Below are 15,000 nucleotides of genomic sequence, written 5' to 3' on the forward strand. Positions count from 1 at the left end.
ATTAGGGCTAACGCTCACATGGTTTACATGGGTAGAAAACTAGCCCTTCACATTACCCCTCCAATAGTTGACCTAAGTAAGAACAGATTCAACCTGAGAGCGTATTTTACCGGCAACAGCCACATCAATTAATTCACAATTCCTCCTTCTATTTTTTTCTTCAGTGTCAGGATTTCCTGGCACGTTATCTCAGTAGGACTCGCCACCACCCGAAGAACAAGCTAAAAATGGTGACCTTCCTCTTATCAGGTAATACAATTCAATAATTGAGGAGGTTAAAAATTTGGCTAAGCGCTTACTTCGGATATATCTTTATCTAGAAAATGCAACTTTTTGCCTAAGAATGCTTTAAGCCATTGACTCCCAGGGGTTCCCCATTGATGTGTAAAATCGTCTGGTGTTAGACAGAGTAAAATACTATCTCTGGCCGGTTAAGGCCGGTTTGGACGTCAAAGGGTAGTATCATACCTACTGTCGCCTACGGATAAGTTAGGTCAGCGGTTGAAGCAATCATGCAGGAAAGTCCAGTTCAATAAAAAAAGCTACACAGCACAGCTTCTAGGTTAATTTAATAATTTTCCAGCGGACCTATCGCACATGGGTGCCCCAAAACTCGCTAAACTGCATCCACTGAGTTATAAGCACAGGGTTGCACTGTTAATAATATTTAGTGCATTACTCTTATTTATGGCTAATCTTTACTCACCCTACCCAGTTTCGGCCATCCTTGCGTCGGAGAACAATTAAATGAAACCAACCCAGTGTAAAGAAGAAAGAATCTAAGGACCTTACCTTCGTCCTGTCCTAGGAATTCATACTTGGCTATGAAATCAAGGAAGCCATTCTTAGGAAGCACCATATCGATTACCATGTGATTTCCTCGCGTGTAGACCACTGCGCTCGATTTAGTGTAACAGAATCGCACAATAACGTCTGAGTCAGTAGAGTTACCATCGTAGACGACAACTTCGCTTTCAAAGCATGGTACAAGTGCATCAAGATTGTAAAATAGCAAGGTAAGTCTGAGTCGCTTATTGTATGGAGCACTGAAGAACCACGTACATTGGTTAATGAGACCTCTTTCTCTTTCTTTTTTTCGGGGACTGACTATCAAGCCATCCCCTGATTTAATGTAGTTAATGTTCTTGGAACGCGTACATTCTGCAATAGTAAGAGAGGTGATGAACCAGTCTAAAACACTAATCTCAAATGAGATGCTAACTCCGTTAAGTCTACCAAGAATGTTCTATTTGAAGGCAGACAACATATAATTTATTCAATATAATGACGGTATTTCGTTCTCGTTTATTGCCAATCAAACTGAAAATACTAAAATTGCAGTCAGGAATGGACATCAGAATATAACATTTGTGCTTGACCACGACGTTGTTTCTAACGTTAATTATACTTCAAAGACGTTCAGTCGACAAAACAACTTCGGAATTCATTGATTTTTTTAAAAAAGCCAACTGAGTGACGGCTCTCTAACGGTTCACAGTTCTGCGCGAGATACGCCAGAAAAAAACACAACGAACGACCGCTGCGCTTGACTACGCGAGGGATTTGTAAAAATTCGGGATGTAAATATGTTCATTTCCCGCCTTGCTGTCTCTTTGCGAGTACCAGGCCTCGAGAAAAAGTCTCTCGAGAAAATTACGAACCTTGTCTACAATTCTTGCATGATCGAAGTCTATACTATGGACAAATTGGTTCGAGTGTTGCGCAACTTTGAAATTGTTGTCTCCAACCCGAACAGCCATTTTATGTTCTTTTTTGACTTTGTTTCCAAGGCTCTGTCAGTCTGTCCATAGTACACGAAGTTGCAATCAACGTAGCCGACCTTGTAAACAACACCTCTGCACTGCAAGGCACAAGGTTTCTCCTTTGGTCTCGGAAAACAAGTGCACAAAATATTGAAAGGTTTGTAACCCACTTTAACACCGTTGTTAGGTAGTACTCGTGAAATTCTCTCAGAGACGCCTCTGACATACGGAAGGACATCAAAATTTGCGCTAGCCCTGGAAGTGTCGTTGGTACTTGAATCGCGGCGGAGATAGTTGTGGTAGGACTTGCAAGTCCGGATAAAACACAGAGGCACTTTGATAAAGTGACTCCTCTCTCTAGATCGCCCTGCATTTGCTGATGGCCTCGTGTTCATTTAGTTTACGGTTGGACAAATTTATCACCCTTCTGTTCTTATCGACGTACGAATCCTCCGTCACAAAAGCTCCGATGTCAGTAAGTTTTCCTGAGTGTCTGTTCTTTAATACAAACATTAAATCATGTCCTTCCACTCATGACCAGAATGTCGAACAAATGGATTCAAAGATGCATCAAGGTCTTCACAGCACAAATGCTACCCCGGCTTCCAACTATGGGCTCCCAAAGATCCACAAGCCTGGTATACCTAACTACGCCCAATAACCAGCTGCATCAACGCACCAACCTACAATGTAAAGGTGAAGCTAAAGGTACACGTTTTTTAACGTCGGAAGTTCCTTTACTCTTTAGAGAGTACTCTCCCAGGAAGCCGACGGTGCGCTCATTTTACCCCCCTCTTTCCATCAGCGCTCCGTTTTACGGGTATTTAAAGCTACTTAGGCTACACTGAAAGGAAAGAAGTCGAAACAAGGATGTGAGATCCGGGGATCGAACTCAGGACCTTATATGCACCAAGGCCGCGCACTAACCGACTGTGCAACCCTTGTATCCCGACATTTGGTTTCCATCTTATCGATCCCCGCTGCTGGAGGAGAAATACTCGGTAAATAAAAGTGTCGTGTTTTCCCAGAACAATAGAGACCAACCAATTACGGAAGATGAGATCATGGTATGGTTTGATGTCGTTGCATTGTTTACTTCCATCTCCACAGCTACTCATCCTCCACGATGGTGGTACAGATACGTGAACGACAGCCATGCGTGCCTTAAGAAAGGTTACGTGCAAGAGTTTCACGATCATCTGAATTCCACGAACACAAACATACAGTTCACCAAGGAAATTCAGTAGGATAGCAGGCTCTCCTTCTTAAACACAACAACAACCAAAGTACGTGGTCGCATACAGGTCGGTGTGTACAGAAAACCAACACACACATATAAGTACCTCGATTATAACTCTCACCACTTATCGCAGCACAAGAGGTCAGTCGTTAATACACTCCTTCACAGAGGGCCAATTCCATCAACAAATGCAGGGCAATCTACAAAGAGGAGACACGTCATCAAAGTGCTAAGGGTTAACAACTACCCTCTGTGTTTAATTCGGACTTGTAAGTCCTACCACAACTCTCTCCGCCGCGATTCAAATACCAACGACACTTCCAGTGCTAGCGCACCGTCAACGTCAAATTTTCTTGTCTTTCCGTATGTCAGAGGCGTTTCTGAGAGAATTTCGCGAGTACTACCTAACAACGGTGTTAAAGTGGGTTACAAACCTTTCAATGTTTTGCGCACGCGTTTCCCGAGACCATAGGAGAAACCTTCTGTCTTGTAGTGCAGAGGTGTTGTTTACAAGGTCCGCTGCGTTGATTGCAGCTTCGTGTACTATAGACAGACTGACAGAGCCTTGGAGACAATGTTAAAAGAACATAAAAGGGCTGTTCAGGTTGGAGAAAACGATTCCAAAGTTGCGCAACACGCGAACCAATTTGTTCATAGTATAGTCTTCGATCATGCGACAATTGTAGACAAGGTTCATAATTTTCACGAGACTTTTTTCTCAAGGCCTGGTATTCGCAAAGAGACAGTAGGGCGGGAAACGAAGTTCAACATATTGACATCCCGGAGCGGATGTTCACAAATCCATCGCGTAATCACGCGCAGCGGTCGTTTGTAATGTGAACTGTTAGAAAGCCGTCACTCAGTTGGCTTTTTTTTTTTAAACCGACAAAATGCGAAGTTGTTTGGTCGAAAGGTCTTTAAAGGTTTATTAACGTTGTTTCCAACGTTATCAAGAGTCAGTGTCAAGCACAAATTTTATATTCTATTGTCAATCAATCTTCCTAACCATGAATATTTGTGATTGACATTAAAACCTTGGGACAATAACAGCAAAATAAAACCCTGCAATGCTTTCACCTCACACTTCAAAATACACAATGTTTGAGTCATCCGAAGCTAGTTCAAAAATATCCAGCGTCATAAGCAACTCACCTTGCCTCTTGTCAGGGCATGCTCCAAGGAACACGTCAGCGTACCGAACCCTGGAATCTCCTTTCAAATACTGCGCTAGAAGATTTATACTGATATTTTTTAAGTCACGTTTCCAGTAAAACAGTACTATTGCCTTGTTGATGCAGCCATCGAATTTTGTTTCTGATATACCCCCTATAACAATCTTATCTGGTTTGCTAAAGATCACTTTTCTGATTCCTGGTTCTTTGTGTCTGTATTCCTTTTCACCATCAGCTTTAGAGGATAAAATTGCGCCGTATCGGTTAAACTCAACTCGGTGCTTCTCCCCATCGCAAAAAGTTTGTTTTGCAGAGAGTGAAGCTGATATGTTAAATTCTCCATCCTCAAGTTTGTTAGAGAAGGTAATTATATTGTCTTCTTGTAGAAAAATTCTGTAGAAATGAGCTGTGTCTCTGCTCTTCACATGTATCAAATCTGCCTTGCAATTTGTTGATGAGAATTCAAGACTGAAGTGGACGCCTGGAAATGCTGACGTAGTGTTAAAATGGTACTCCATGAAACTTGTTCTTGCTCTAAATAAAACTCCCCAGTCCAATTCTGTCTATAACAAGTTAAAGCAAAATTAGGTGATTTGCGCTCTAGTGCTTTAAATATCAAACTAATCTTTTTGGATTGAAACCGGCGAAAAATGCAGGAAAAAAATATTTTCCAAACCATTGCCCACCTGAATACGAAAAGCGTTGACTGTTAAGAGGTTTAGTGGACATAGTATTGCCGTGTAGCTGCGTCGAGCCACAGAAAGCGCGCGAAATATTAAGTCTAGGTGTTTAGGTGTTCTGATTACAATAAGTTAACCTGGCTTGAGCCTGCGTTCCAATCGACAACCAGTACCTGGTCAGAGGTCAACTGACCTCGATAACCTCTAAATTGAGCCCGTTATGTGGTCATCTGATACTGAACAGCGGATACCTTGTTTTGACAGGTGTCAATTAACCACAACATGGATATCCAATATCAAAGATGTCCACTGTAAACGGCCGCCATGATGGGCGTATTAATTATTATTATTATTATTATTATTATTATTATTATTATTATTATTATTATTATTATTATTATTATTATTATTGAGATATTATTAAATTATTGGGCAACTTTGTCGTGCGTACGCGCCCACGAGCAATACCTCTAGCCATGGGCATGATTACCATGAGAAAGGCACTCATGGATTCCTACCATTGGCTATGAGTATGGTGATCCGCTTGGCCGCCTTTCCGACCGTCGGAGCTCCGCTATCAATTGCTTCAGGTACATTCACTACCATTAGTCGAATTATGACTTGCTGTGGTCATTGTTAATGAGATCAGCAAATTAAACACCCGGCAAGTCATTTATCTGCTGAGGATGGCCGTGTTTTCACGACAGCCTGTATCTCGCTAAACATTCCTGAAAGTGGTTTGTTTGCAGACCTCGTTAAGCGACTTAAGAATAATACGTGTTTTTACGGGTAAGATTAAATGAAGAGAGAGCACGCGTCAATACAATAATAAAAATAATAAAATGGCACGCCTGTTATATTTTCGATTTGATAACTCTCTTAAAATTTAAAGAAAATGCTATTGAAATTTGCCGACTCCCTTAGCTTTAAGCGACTTGGGAAAGAAACTGTTTTCATAGAATTTTCGGTTGCCGCTCGCTAAGCGACCTGAAAAACCGCTCGTGAAAACAGGGCCAGTAACATGTACATTGGTATGATTTATAACCTCAATCAACATCATGGACATCGGCCGTGTTTTCACGAGCGGTTTTTCAGGTCGCTTAGCGAGTGACAACCGAAAATTCCGTGAAAACAGTTCCTTTAGCCATCGCGTTTGAAGTTAAGCGAGTCGGCATATTTCAATGGATTCTCATTAAATTTAAGCCGCCAAACCAGGTAGCTTAAGCGAGTTGGTAATTGCTCTCGGCCAATGAGGAGTCGCTTGCAGTTATTCCTGGCAAATCGAAAATACAACAGGCATGCTATTTTTTATTATTTTTATTATTGTATTGGCGCAAGCTCTCTCCTCATTTAATCTCACCCGTGAAAACTGTTGCGAAAATTATTTTTTCTTGCTTTTACATTAATTATGTATAGTCTCCGTTGGTTTTTTCATTATTTATTTATTTATTTATTTCTTAATCATTCTTCCTGTTCTCTTCACAAGTTCCATAGTTCAGTGTTGTTAATTATTCGTATTTCATAACTATGTTAATGAACTAGTGTTGTTGTACCATTTCTACAAATCTAGTCTCACATTGTAAGCTTAATTATTGTACAATAATAGTATAAATTCTTGTAACCTTAAGATACGGGTGGTTGGTTGGGCAGAAAGTTTGCAGTTGAGAAAAGAGAAAGAGCAGTCGAAAGAAGTTGGAAAAGGAAAGTATCACTGCTATGAGTCAATAGTAGTAGCCGGCCGGAAATTCAACGACAAAACTCCCTTTGTCATCGGCGGCAAGAAAAGAGAAGAAACTGACCGGAACGGTAGAGACAGTTCTTAAACAGTGGGAGAAAAATGTTTCGGTGAATGACTCCAAAGGTGTTGAACCCTTTGTGCTAACGAGGTGACTAAAGGCGCTTGAAGAGGCCCAGCAGAGAGCCGATAGTTGAGTTGACCGCGAAAATGCACTCGCACTTAAAAATCTGTCGAATAGGGAGTCTAAAAAAACGGTCTTAAGGAAGGCGACTTTCGAATCTTTTTGGGGACAAAGTCGCAGGTGAGGAGTCGTGTGAGAACGTGGTTGAGCTCTCGGATAATGACTCTCATGGGGACACACACGCGGATCATTTACCCCGCAATATTCTCGATAGAAATAAAGAACAGTTAGTGAAAGACCAGAAATCAGATGTGGCTCTCTTAGAGGTACGTAACGGAGCTGTTTACAAGGAACCCATGAAAACAGACGGTTTCTTTATCAAGGGAAGGTTACTCATGCACCGCAGATTTAACAAAAACGTACACAATGGAGTCAGGTTTCTTGATCGGGTTGTAATCCCTGAATCTTACATAAACGAAATTCTCCATATTGGTCATACTATACCCCTTTCAGGACACATGGGCACCTCAAAAACGTTAAGTCGCATAGGAACCCATTTTTATTGGCCTGGTCTCGCCTTTGACATGGTAAGTACTGTGCCACCTGCCCACAATGTCAGTTAGTGGCCAGGAAGTTAAGTCATATAGGGCCCCCTTAAGCCCTAGCTGTAGCGTTCGTGACCGAACCTTTCAGAAAGATTACAATTGACATTGTAGGAGAATTGCCACGGTCCAGCACTGGCTATAATTATATTCTTACAATTGTGGACTACTCTACTAGTTATCCTGAGGCCATTCCCTTGAGGAATGTTAGCTACAAAACCGCCGCGGATGCACTTGTCTAATATTTCTGTACGATGGGAATTCCCCAAGAGTTAGTATCTGACCAGGGATCTAAATTTGTGGGTCAACTTATGACTCAGCTATATGAGCAACCAGGCATCACGAAGATCAAAACATCAGTTTATCATCCTGAAGGAAACGGTTTAGTTGAGAGATTTAATGGAACGCCCAAGGCGATGCTAAAGAAATTTGCGCAATAGCGGGTACAAAGCTCGGATAAATTCCTTCCTTATTTGCTGTTTGCATAAAGAGGGGTTCTATGTGAATCCACAGGGTACTCTCTTTTTTGAGTTGCTTTTTGGACGTACAGTAGGGGGTCCCCTCTCAGTAATCAAGGAGTCGTGGCTTGGGAAGGAATTAAATCTGAAAGGAACCTTGTGAGTCATGTCCTTGAAATTCGTAAGAGACTGGCAGTGATGCAGCGTCTTGTACGAGATCCTATGAAGAGAATGCAAGGTACTCAGAATCGTAGGCATGGCGTTCATAGTTTCAAACGTGGTTTAAAAGTCGGTTACAAAGCGTTGGTTCTGCTTCCTACTCTAGGGAGTAAGTTAGTGACGAAGGTTGTCAATGATGGTTTGCACTATTAGATCGAAACGGGTAAGTCCCACAAACAACACCGAGTCTATCACATTAATCTATTAAGTAAATGGCAGAGTAGGGACGAGATGGCTTCCTACATAATGTCAGAATCTTTGGAAACCTCTTTACCACATGAAAAATGCATAGCCCCATTTTGCAGAAATGAAACTTGGGAGGATGTTACCATTTCGGATGCTTTAACCAAGGACCAGAAAGATCAGGTGAAGGACCTTTTACGAAAATACGCAGATTTCTATTTTGGCAACCCCAGTGTTACTAGTGTAGCGACACATGGGATCCACACCGGCGACTCTGCACCATTACGTTGTTCTCCCTATAAGGTACCTCAGAAACTCAAAGAAGTTGTAAACAACGAAATAGAAAACATCTTAAAATTGGGTATCATTCGCCCCTCAGCTACCTTTCCCGGTCGTTATCGTCCCCAAACCTGATGGTACCATACGACTTTGCGTCGATTACATAAAACGTAATAGTATTACTAAAATGGATGCCTATCCGGTTCCATCTACGGACCGCATGATTGAGAAAATAGCCTTGGCTAAATATATCACCACCCTTGACCTCACTAAGGGATATTGGAAGATTTCTCTAGATAAACCAACTAACGAAAAATCAGCTTTTATCACCACAAAAGGATTATATGAATTTCTGGTCAAGCCTTTTGCGATAAAGACTGCTGGGGCCACTTTCCAACGAATGATGTCTGATTTCGTTTTGAAGGGGTTTTATTTTGCAGGAGCCTACATTGATGATCTTGAAGTAGACACACGCACTCCCCTTTCACAACATCTCGTGGAACTTGGCCAGGTTCTGCAGCGATTGCGGGAGTGTAGCCTAAGCGAGCGCCCTTCTAAATGTAAAATGCTATGGAAACAGTAGATTTTGTGGGTCATCGTGTTGGAAGAGACAAGATTGAACCACGTTTGGCTTTGGTTCTCTAAAAGAGTTTCCTAGACTTGAAACCAAAAGACAGATAAGATCATTCCTTGAACTTGTCGGCTACTACCGCAAATTAATTCCCTAGTTCTCTCAGAAAGCAGCTGCTCTAACTGACCTAACACGAAGTGTGGTACCTACTAGAATTAAGTGGCTGCACACACGAGCAAGCGTTTGGGGATTTAAAGGAGGCTTTGCAAAACCCCCGGTCTTACGCTCGCCACATTGGAACGAATATTTTACTTTGCAAGTAGACGCGTCCAATAGGGGCTTGGGAGCTATATTGAGCCACTTACGTAAAGACGGAGAAGAGCATCCAGTGGCTTTTGCCAGTAGAAAGCTTCAGCTAAGAGAGGAAAAGTTATCCACAACGGAGGAAGAATGCTTAGGACTTGTTTGGGCTATAGCTGTTTAGATATTATTCATTTGGTAGAAAATTTAAGCTACAGACAGATCACAATCCTTTACTTTGGTTGGGGCAGGTGCGTAATAAGAACAAAAAAATTACTTCGCTGGAGTCTTACCCTTCAAGAGTACGACATGCAGGTCGAGCACGGCAACGTGGACGCCCTTAGCAGAGTTTAGGGCTAAAATTTTGTATTGGTGCTGTTTACTATTTTATTTTTTATTTCCCCCGTTACTCTCCCCCAAGTTGCACGCTTTTACAATAATTATGTTTAGTCTCCGTTCGTTTTTTTTTTCTTATTATCATTCTTCCTGTTCTCTTCAGAAGTTCCATACTTCAGTGTTGATAATCATTCGTATTTCATAACGGTGTTAATGTACTAGCGTTGTTGTACCATTTCTAGCAAAAATAAAGTCTCACATTGTAAGCTTAATTATTGTACAATAATAGTATAAATTCTTGTAACCTTAAGATACGGGTGGTTGGTTGGGCAGAAAGTTTGCAGTTGAGAAAAGAGAAAGAGCAGTCGAAGGAAGTTGGAAAAGGAAAGTATCACTGCTATGAGTCAATAGTAGTAGCCGGCCGGAAATTCAACGACAAAACTCCCTTTGTCATCGGCGGCAAGAAAAGAGAAGAAACTAACCGGAACGGTTCGTAATCCAATATGCATACGGAATCATGAAAACACCCGAACCGTGCAAGGTTTTTGCACGGTCAGCGCACGGAGGTTTCGTATGATATGAAACCTCCATTTTTTCATCGATGCGCTTTTCCTTTGTTAAATCATTCGTTATCGTAGACATCCATCGGGATTTGTTCTTACTCAGTGCTTCTTATTACAGCTACATTATCATAGTTTAGAGTGGTTTTCAATTGAGTGTCGAAAGTAATTAGCGAATTGCTTTGGTTTTGCATTACTTCTCTCCGTGATTGGTTCAAAGTTCTGGCGCCACTTTTTTCAACCAATCAGAGGTGAAACCAAAGCCATTAGTGGCTCGCGCGTGCACATTTTCCCGCGCTTTGTGTCGGCTACGTGTAATTACTTCGAGTTTTGATTAGTTTACCGGATTTTCTCCGTCCTTTTTGATTGGCCAAAGTAATTACTTTGGTTTTGGTTTTACGAGACTCGATTGAAACTCGCTCTATTAGGGACGAGATATTTTGTCTTTAAGTGCAATTCGCAAGCGTTTTAACGAGGGCTGGAGGACAGAGCAGTTGGACCGATAGTCAATTCAAGAAAATGCCACGACCTGAGCAGCTAAAAGCAATATATTTACGGAAATTTGAGTTTGAGATCACTGAGAGCCCAAATCGATTCACTGAGATACCACAAACTTTTAAATAAAACTGAGTTTGCTGATGTCCTTTCGTGGTAAGCCGAGTGATATTTGTAAGCTCTTTGTAAATGAATAGTTGATATTTACTTATTTTATTTCGAGACTTGTTTAGAATTCCAGTTACCGGTTCAAATAACATTTGGATGAGATGCTTTTGTTTGGTTGGCAGTTAAAAGCATTACTGAAAATATTCCCGAAGTGAACGGTACCCAATTTGTTGTGTGACTGTTAATGGCAACGTTTGCAGCAGAGCCTTGGTGAACAAATTTTTCCAGGAAGAGTATATTCAATGAATAGTATATGTGTTTTTTTTTATTGTCAAAGACAAGACAAACGAGTACTTTTACCAACAATGGTGATCAATATTGAATGTACTTTATTGAAATTTGTTTTGTACAAATATATTGCGACGCGAGCCGCGTGAGGTGAAAAATTCAATCCGAAATACCCGATAACATATGATAAGTCCAAGAACGGCAGCGGCGCTTTATTCATTGCAAATAAATTTATTTATTCGACTGGCCAACTTTTCTAGTATTCCTATGTAACTTTTTGTTGCTTATTTCTTCCCCACTCATTACTTCACACTGAACAAAGACGCGTAAAGCATCTCGGTAGACAGAGAGTCTTTAAGGCCTGTAATCTACTTATGTTTTTTGGTTGCTAAGCAAAATGTTGTAAGGTCGCAATTCGTTCAGTTATATTTCACTCTTTTTAAAATCAAATTTGACACTAAAGGAATTAACAAATTAAAGGCACGATACAGATACGAGGAGACGAGCGATAGCTGTCGGGCATCGCTATTTTTGCCGGATTAGCTGGGTTACTGCAGTACACGTTGCTACAAATGATCTTCATCGATCGAAGCAACGAACACATTTGAATTTCTTGGTGAGCACGTACAGCTTACAAAACAACCGACCGTGGAAAAAGTCATGGGCTCGTTTCTCGAAAGACCCGGAAATTTTTCGGGCCCAAAAAGCCATTTGTGAAACGGCCATCCGCTTGTTTTGGAAAGCTTATCTTTTAAGATGTTTTCAAGGTAACAAGAAGCTGATTAACTGTGAAGTTTGAGGACTTAAACCATCTCGTTTCTTGAGATATAGAGGGAATTTTGACGCCCGAAATAGGCCAGAAAAGTTTCGGGAGTTTCGAGAAACCGACTCCAGAAAATCATGTTTGATTTGCTGCGTACTGCACTTAACTACAACGTGATGGGTTAAAAGCATTAGCTTAATCAATCACAGCAGAGATGTAAGCAAATGCCACAACTGTTCTCAATTTGGATCCATGTAAATACCATTGCGATCCGTAACATAATTTGCACTGTTCCATTTAAACAAGCGGTCCAGGTACAAAATTCGTCCGTGCAAAACTTTGTCCGGACCCGTGTAGACGTAGCCTAAATCGTAGAAATAGTATGCACCGATTTCCAGGTAATATTTTCCGATTTTCTACCACTACGATTTTTACATATTTTACGAGTAAAGCCTCCGATTCTACCTAAGCTTATTTTACGACTGAAGAGTTCGATTTGCTTTAGATTTTCATTCTCCAATTCTACGATTTCACCTAACACGCTTTTGAAATTATTCTCCGATTCTATGATTACTCCGATTCAAAGATGGACAAAATAAGCAAGCAACAGTTGGCTTTGCGAATATTTGGCCACTGTCGTTTTACCAGAAGTTAAGGATTAAATATGCGGTATTTTCGAGTTGTTTGACCTCCGAAGGCTCACCGGCGCTGCTTTTCGATGGAAAATCGCCATAAATTATTTTGAAGGAACTATCAGTACGTAAACGGCAAAAATCCGACATGTAAGGCTTTCTCATTTGTTGCTGTTTTTTTTTTTTTTGCATGGAATCATCGCACATCACCTTACCGTATATTTTTGTGGGACTCTTATTTTTCGGAGTAAACTGCAAAAATTAGTTCCCGCAAAATAAAAGTACTACACGGTATTCATCTTTGTTGGCGAACGAACATTACATACAAATTGTCGGCGCTCACTGATTCCCGCCAGAGTATTTTCCAAATGATGGGCATGGCAGGCAGGATGATGAGAGCTGTTAATCTGTCACTGGGGCTCCAAAACATATGAAACCATTGCAGTCTCTCTTTTTATTGCAACAAACGCCCGCGGTATTTGGGACCCACTGAATTTCAGCCATTTTGAGGTGTTCGTTTCAACGATTTAGAGCAAAATAGAGACTGCTTGCAGTCTATGATGGGACGGACAATATTTATTCTACACATCTTTCCTTCCATCTTGAAAGTTAAAGTAATTTCTTTTGACACTTCAAGTAACTATAAAACCGGTGAAATTACTAGCTGGCTAGATTGTTCGGTGAATTCACTCGTGAATGGTCCGAGTCATGCGTTACCTTTTTAACCTCGGTGACCGGGTTGTAATGCGTCGCACACACTAATGAAAAGCCGGTCTCCCGTGAAGCAGTTCCCAATTATTTTTGCGCAAAATTGTATTTGCTCTAGTAGAGTCACTGATTTATTGTTTCTTCTTACCACTTACCGTAAGACAAGGTGCCCCTCAATTGAAGCAGAGCTTAATAAACACAACAAAAAAGAACTTTTAGAATTTAATCAACATATTACTGCAGACTTGTTGTCATAAAGCAGAAGCTGATAAGGTTTTAAAAAGTCGTAATCCCTATAAGGTGAATAAAATAATATGGTCATAACACTTCCGCTTGAACACCAATGGGATAAAATTGGAATCGAACTCAGGATAAATTAAAGGCTTCATTACAAATTAAATGAATGAATCAGTTGATTAATCTGGCCTAAAAGCCATTTCATTTGCTTTGCCGAAAGTGCTTGCCTTTGGATTTATTGTTTAAAATGACTTTATTAGCATATGCCACGATAGATATTTGAACCTAAAATATTGCTAAGCAAAATGCTTAGCGTATAGGGAATAGACTTAAGCTTATAAAAACATAGAAAGGTATAAGAAATTGCTTGCTGGCAACGTTTTGCGAAAGACCGATGGTTCTTTCCTTAAACGTATTAAAAGAAAAAAAAAACCAGGAAATTTAAATAAATGGAAAAAGGAAATTCGTTTTGTCTCTTTCACCTTAATAACACACCAGCTGCTCAAAGTTGTTTTGGTTATATCGCTGATTGCAAATAATTTTCATTCTATTTTTTTCGTCACCCGGAAAGTGATTTTTTTGGGATGAAACAATACTTTTGCAAAACCCGTATTGAATTGTAGGATCTCCGTCAACTTTAACTGTAGATGAAAACTAGACCAGACTGAAAAACGTCAGAAGAAATAATAAGATAATGAAAAAAATATATATCACTTTTGAATAATTTAAGACTGAAACGAAAGGTTGTTGAACTAGTCATTTCATGTTTTCTTGCTATAGCAATATTGAAAAATGTACATTAATTAATTACGTTACAGAAATTATACTCTGCTAGATGGAATGATTTTCAATGCGATATTTTAAACAATTTTGGTATTTTTGTATTACACGCTTTAACTTTTTATTTTTTTTATTTCTACTGTGCTTACCTGTCAGGAAGATCATCATATGCTGAACGTATGATGCACAAATTTGGAATTGCATTATTTGGGGCACTTTCTGAGCGGCCTCCACCTGCCTGTATAAATATATATATCTGAGCGAATTCGCTAAAAGGTAGCTGCTGGAGTCTAGGCCTGAATGATAGTTTGCCTTTGATCACCAATTAGAGTGAACCCACAGTGTGGCGTAGGGTGGTGATTGGCAGTTGTCTGACCAAAGCACAGGGGTGGGGAGGGAAGCTTTTTTTAAACTTTGTGACGGCAGCAGAATTGGCTTGGTTTCACAATTTCTCCAGGCACCTTTTGACAAATCCAGTTAGAAATTTATAGATATCTGCGCGTTTCTCTCCAGAATGGCATTCTGTGAGCCAGGCTGAGTAAATCGAGTGTCAACCGATTTTTGACTGAATTTCAGGCGTTTGGCCCTTGATATCTGAGCGAATTCGCTAAAAGGTAGCTGCTGGAGTTTTCGCTTGAGCACGGGCGTAGCCCGTGTTCAAGCCATTGTGGCCTCTCAAAATTGAGGGGGCTTGCCGTCAAGGCCTGCTTTGCCAAACAGCCCAGGGACAGTTCTAACTCTGAGTTGTGTGTCAAAAGCACAGGGCT

General features: G+C 40.6%; 1 protein-coding gene across 2 annotated transcripts in view; it reads right to left on the reverse strand.

Annotated features, from left to right (window-relative positions):
- Positions 1-14,525, reverse strand: part of LOC138016854 (exoskeleton protein RP43-like) — a 27,856-nt gene extending 13,331 nt beyond the window's left edge. The window contains exons 1-4 of one of the 2 annotated variants that reach the window (XM_068864031.1): positions 14,383-14,525; positions 13,372-13,404; positions 4,156-4,734; positions 793-1,161 (exon numbers count right to left, since the gene is read on the reverse strand). In XM_068864031.1, coding sequence (XP_068720132.1) covers positions 793-1,161; positions 4,156-4,734; positions 13,372-13,404; positions 14,383-14,437 — 1,036 coding nt within the window. In that variant the 5' untranslated portion in view covers positions 14,438-14,525. Of the gene's footprint in view, positions 1-792; positions 1,162-4,155; positions 4,739-13,371; positions 13,405-14,382 lie in introns of both variants that reach the window. The other variant, XM_068864032.1, reaches the window with a different exon arrangement.
- Positions 14,526-15,000: the final 475 nt, after the last annotated feature.

This window comes from Montipora capricornis, chromosome 9 (assembly GCF_036669925.1).
Source record: "Montipora capricornis isolate CH-2021 chromosome 9, ASM3666992v2, whole genome shotgun sequence".
Taxonomy (NCBI): Eukaryota; Metazoa; Cnidaria; class Anthozoa; order Scleractinia; family Acroporidae; genus Montipora; species Montipora capricornis.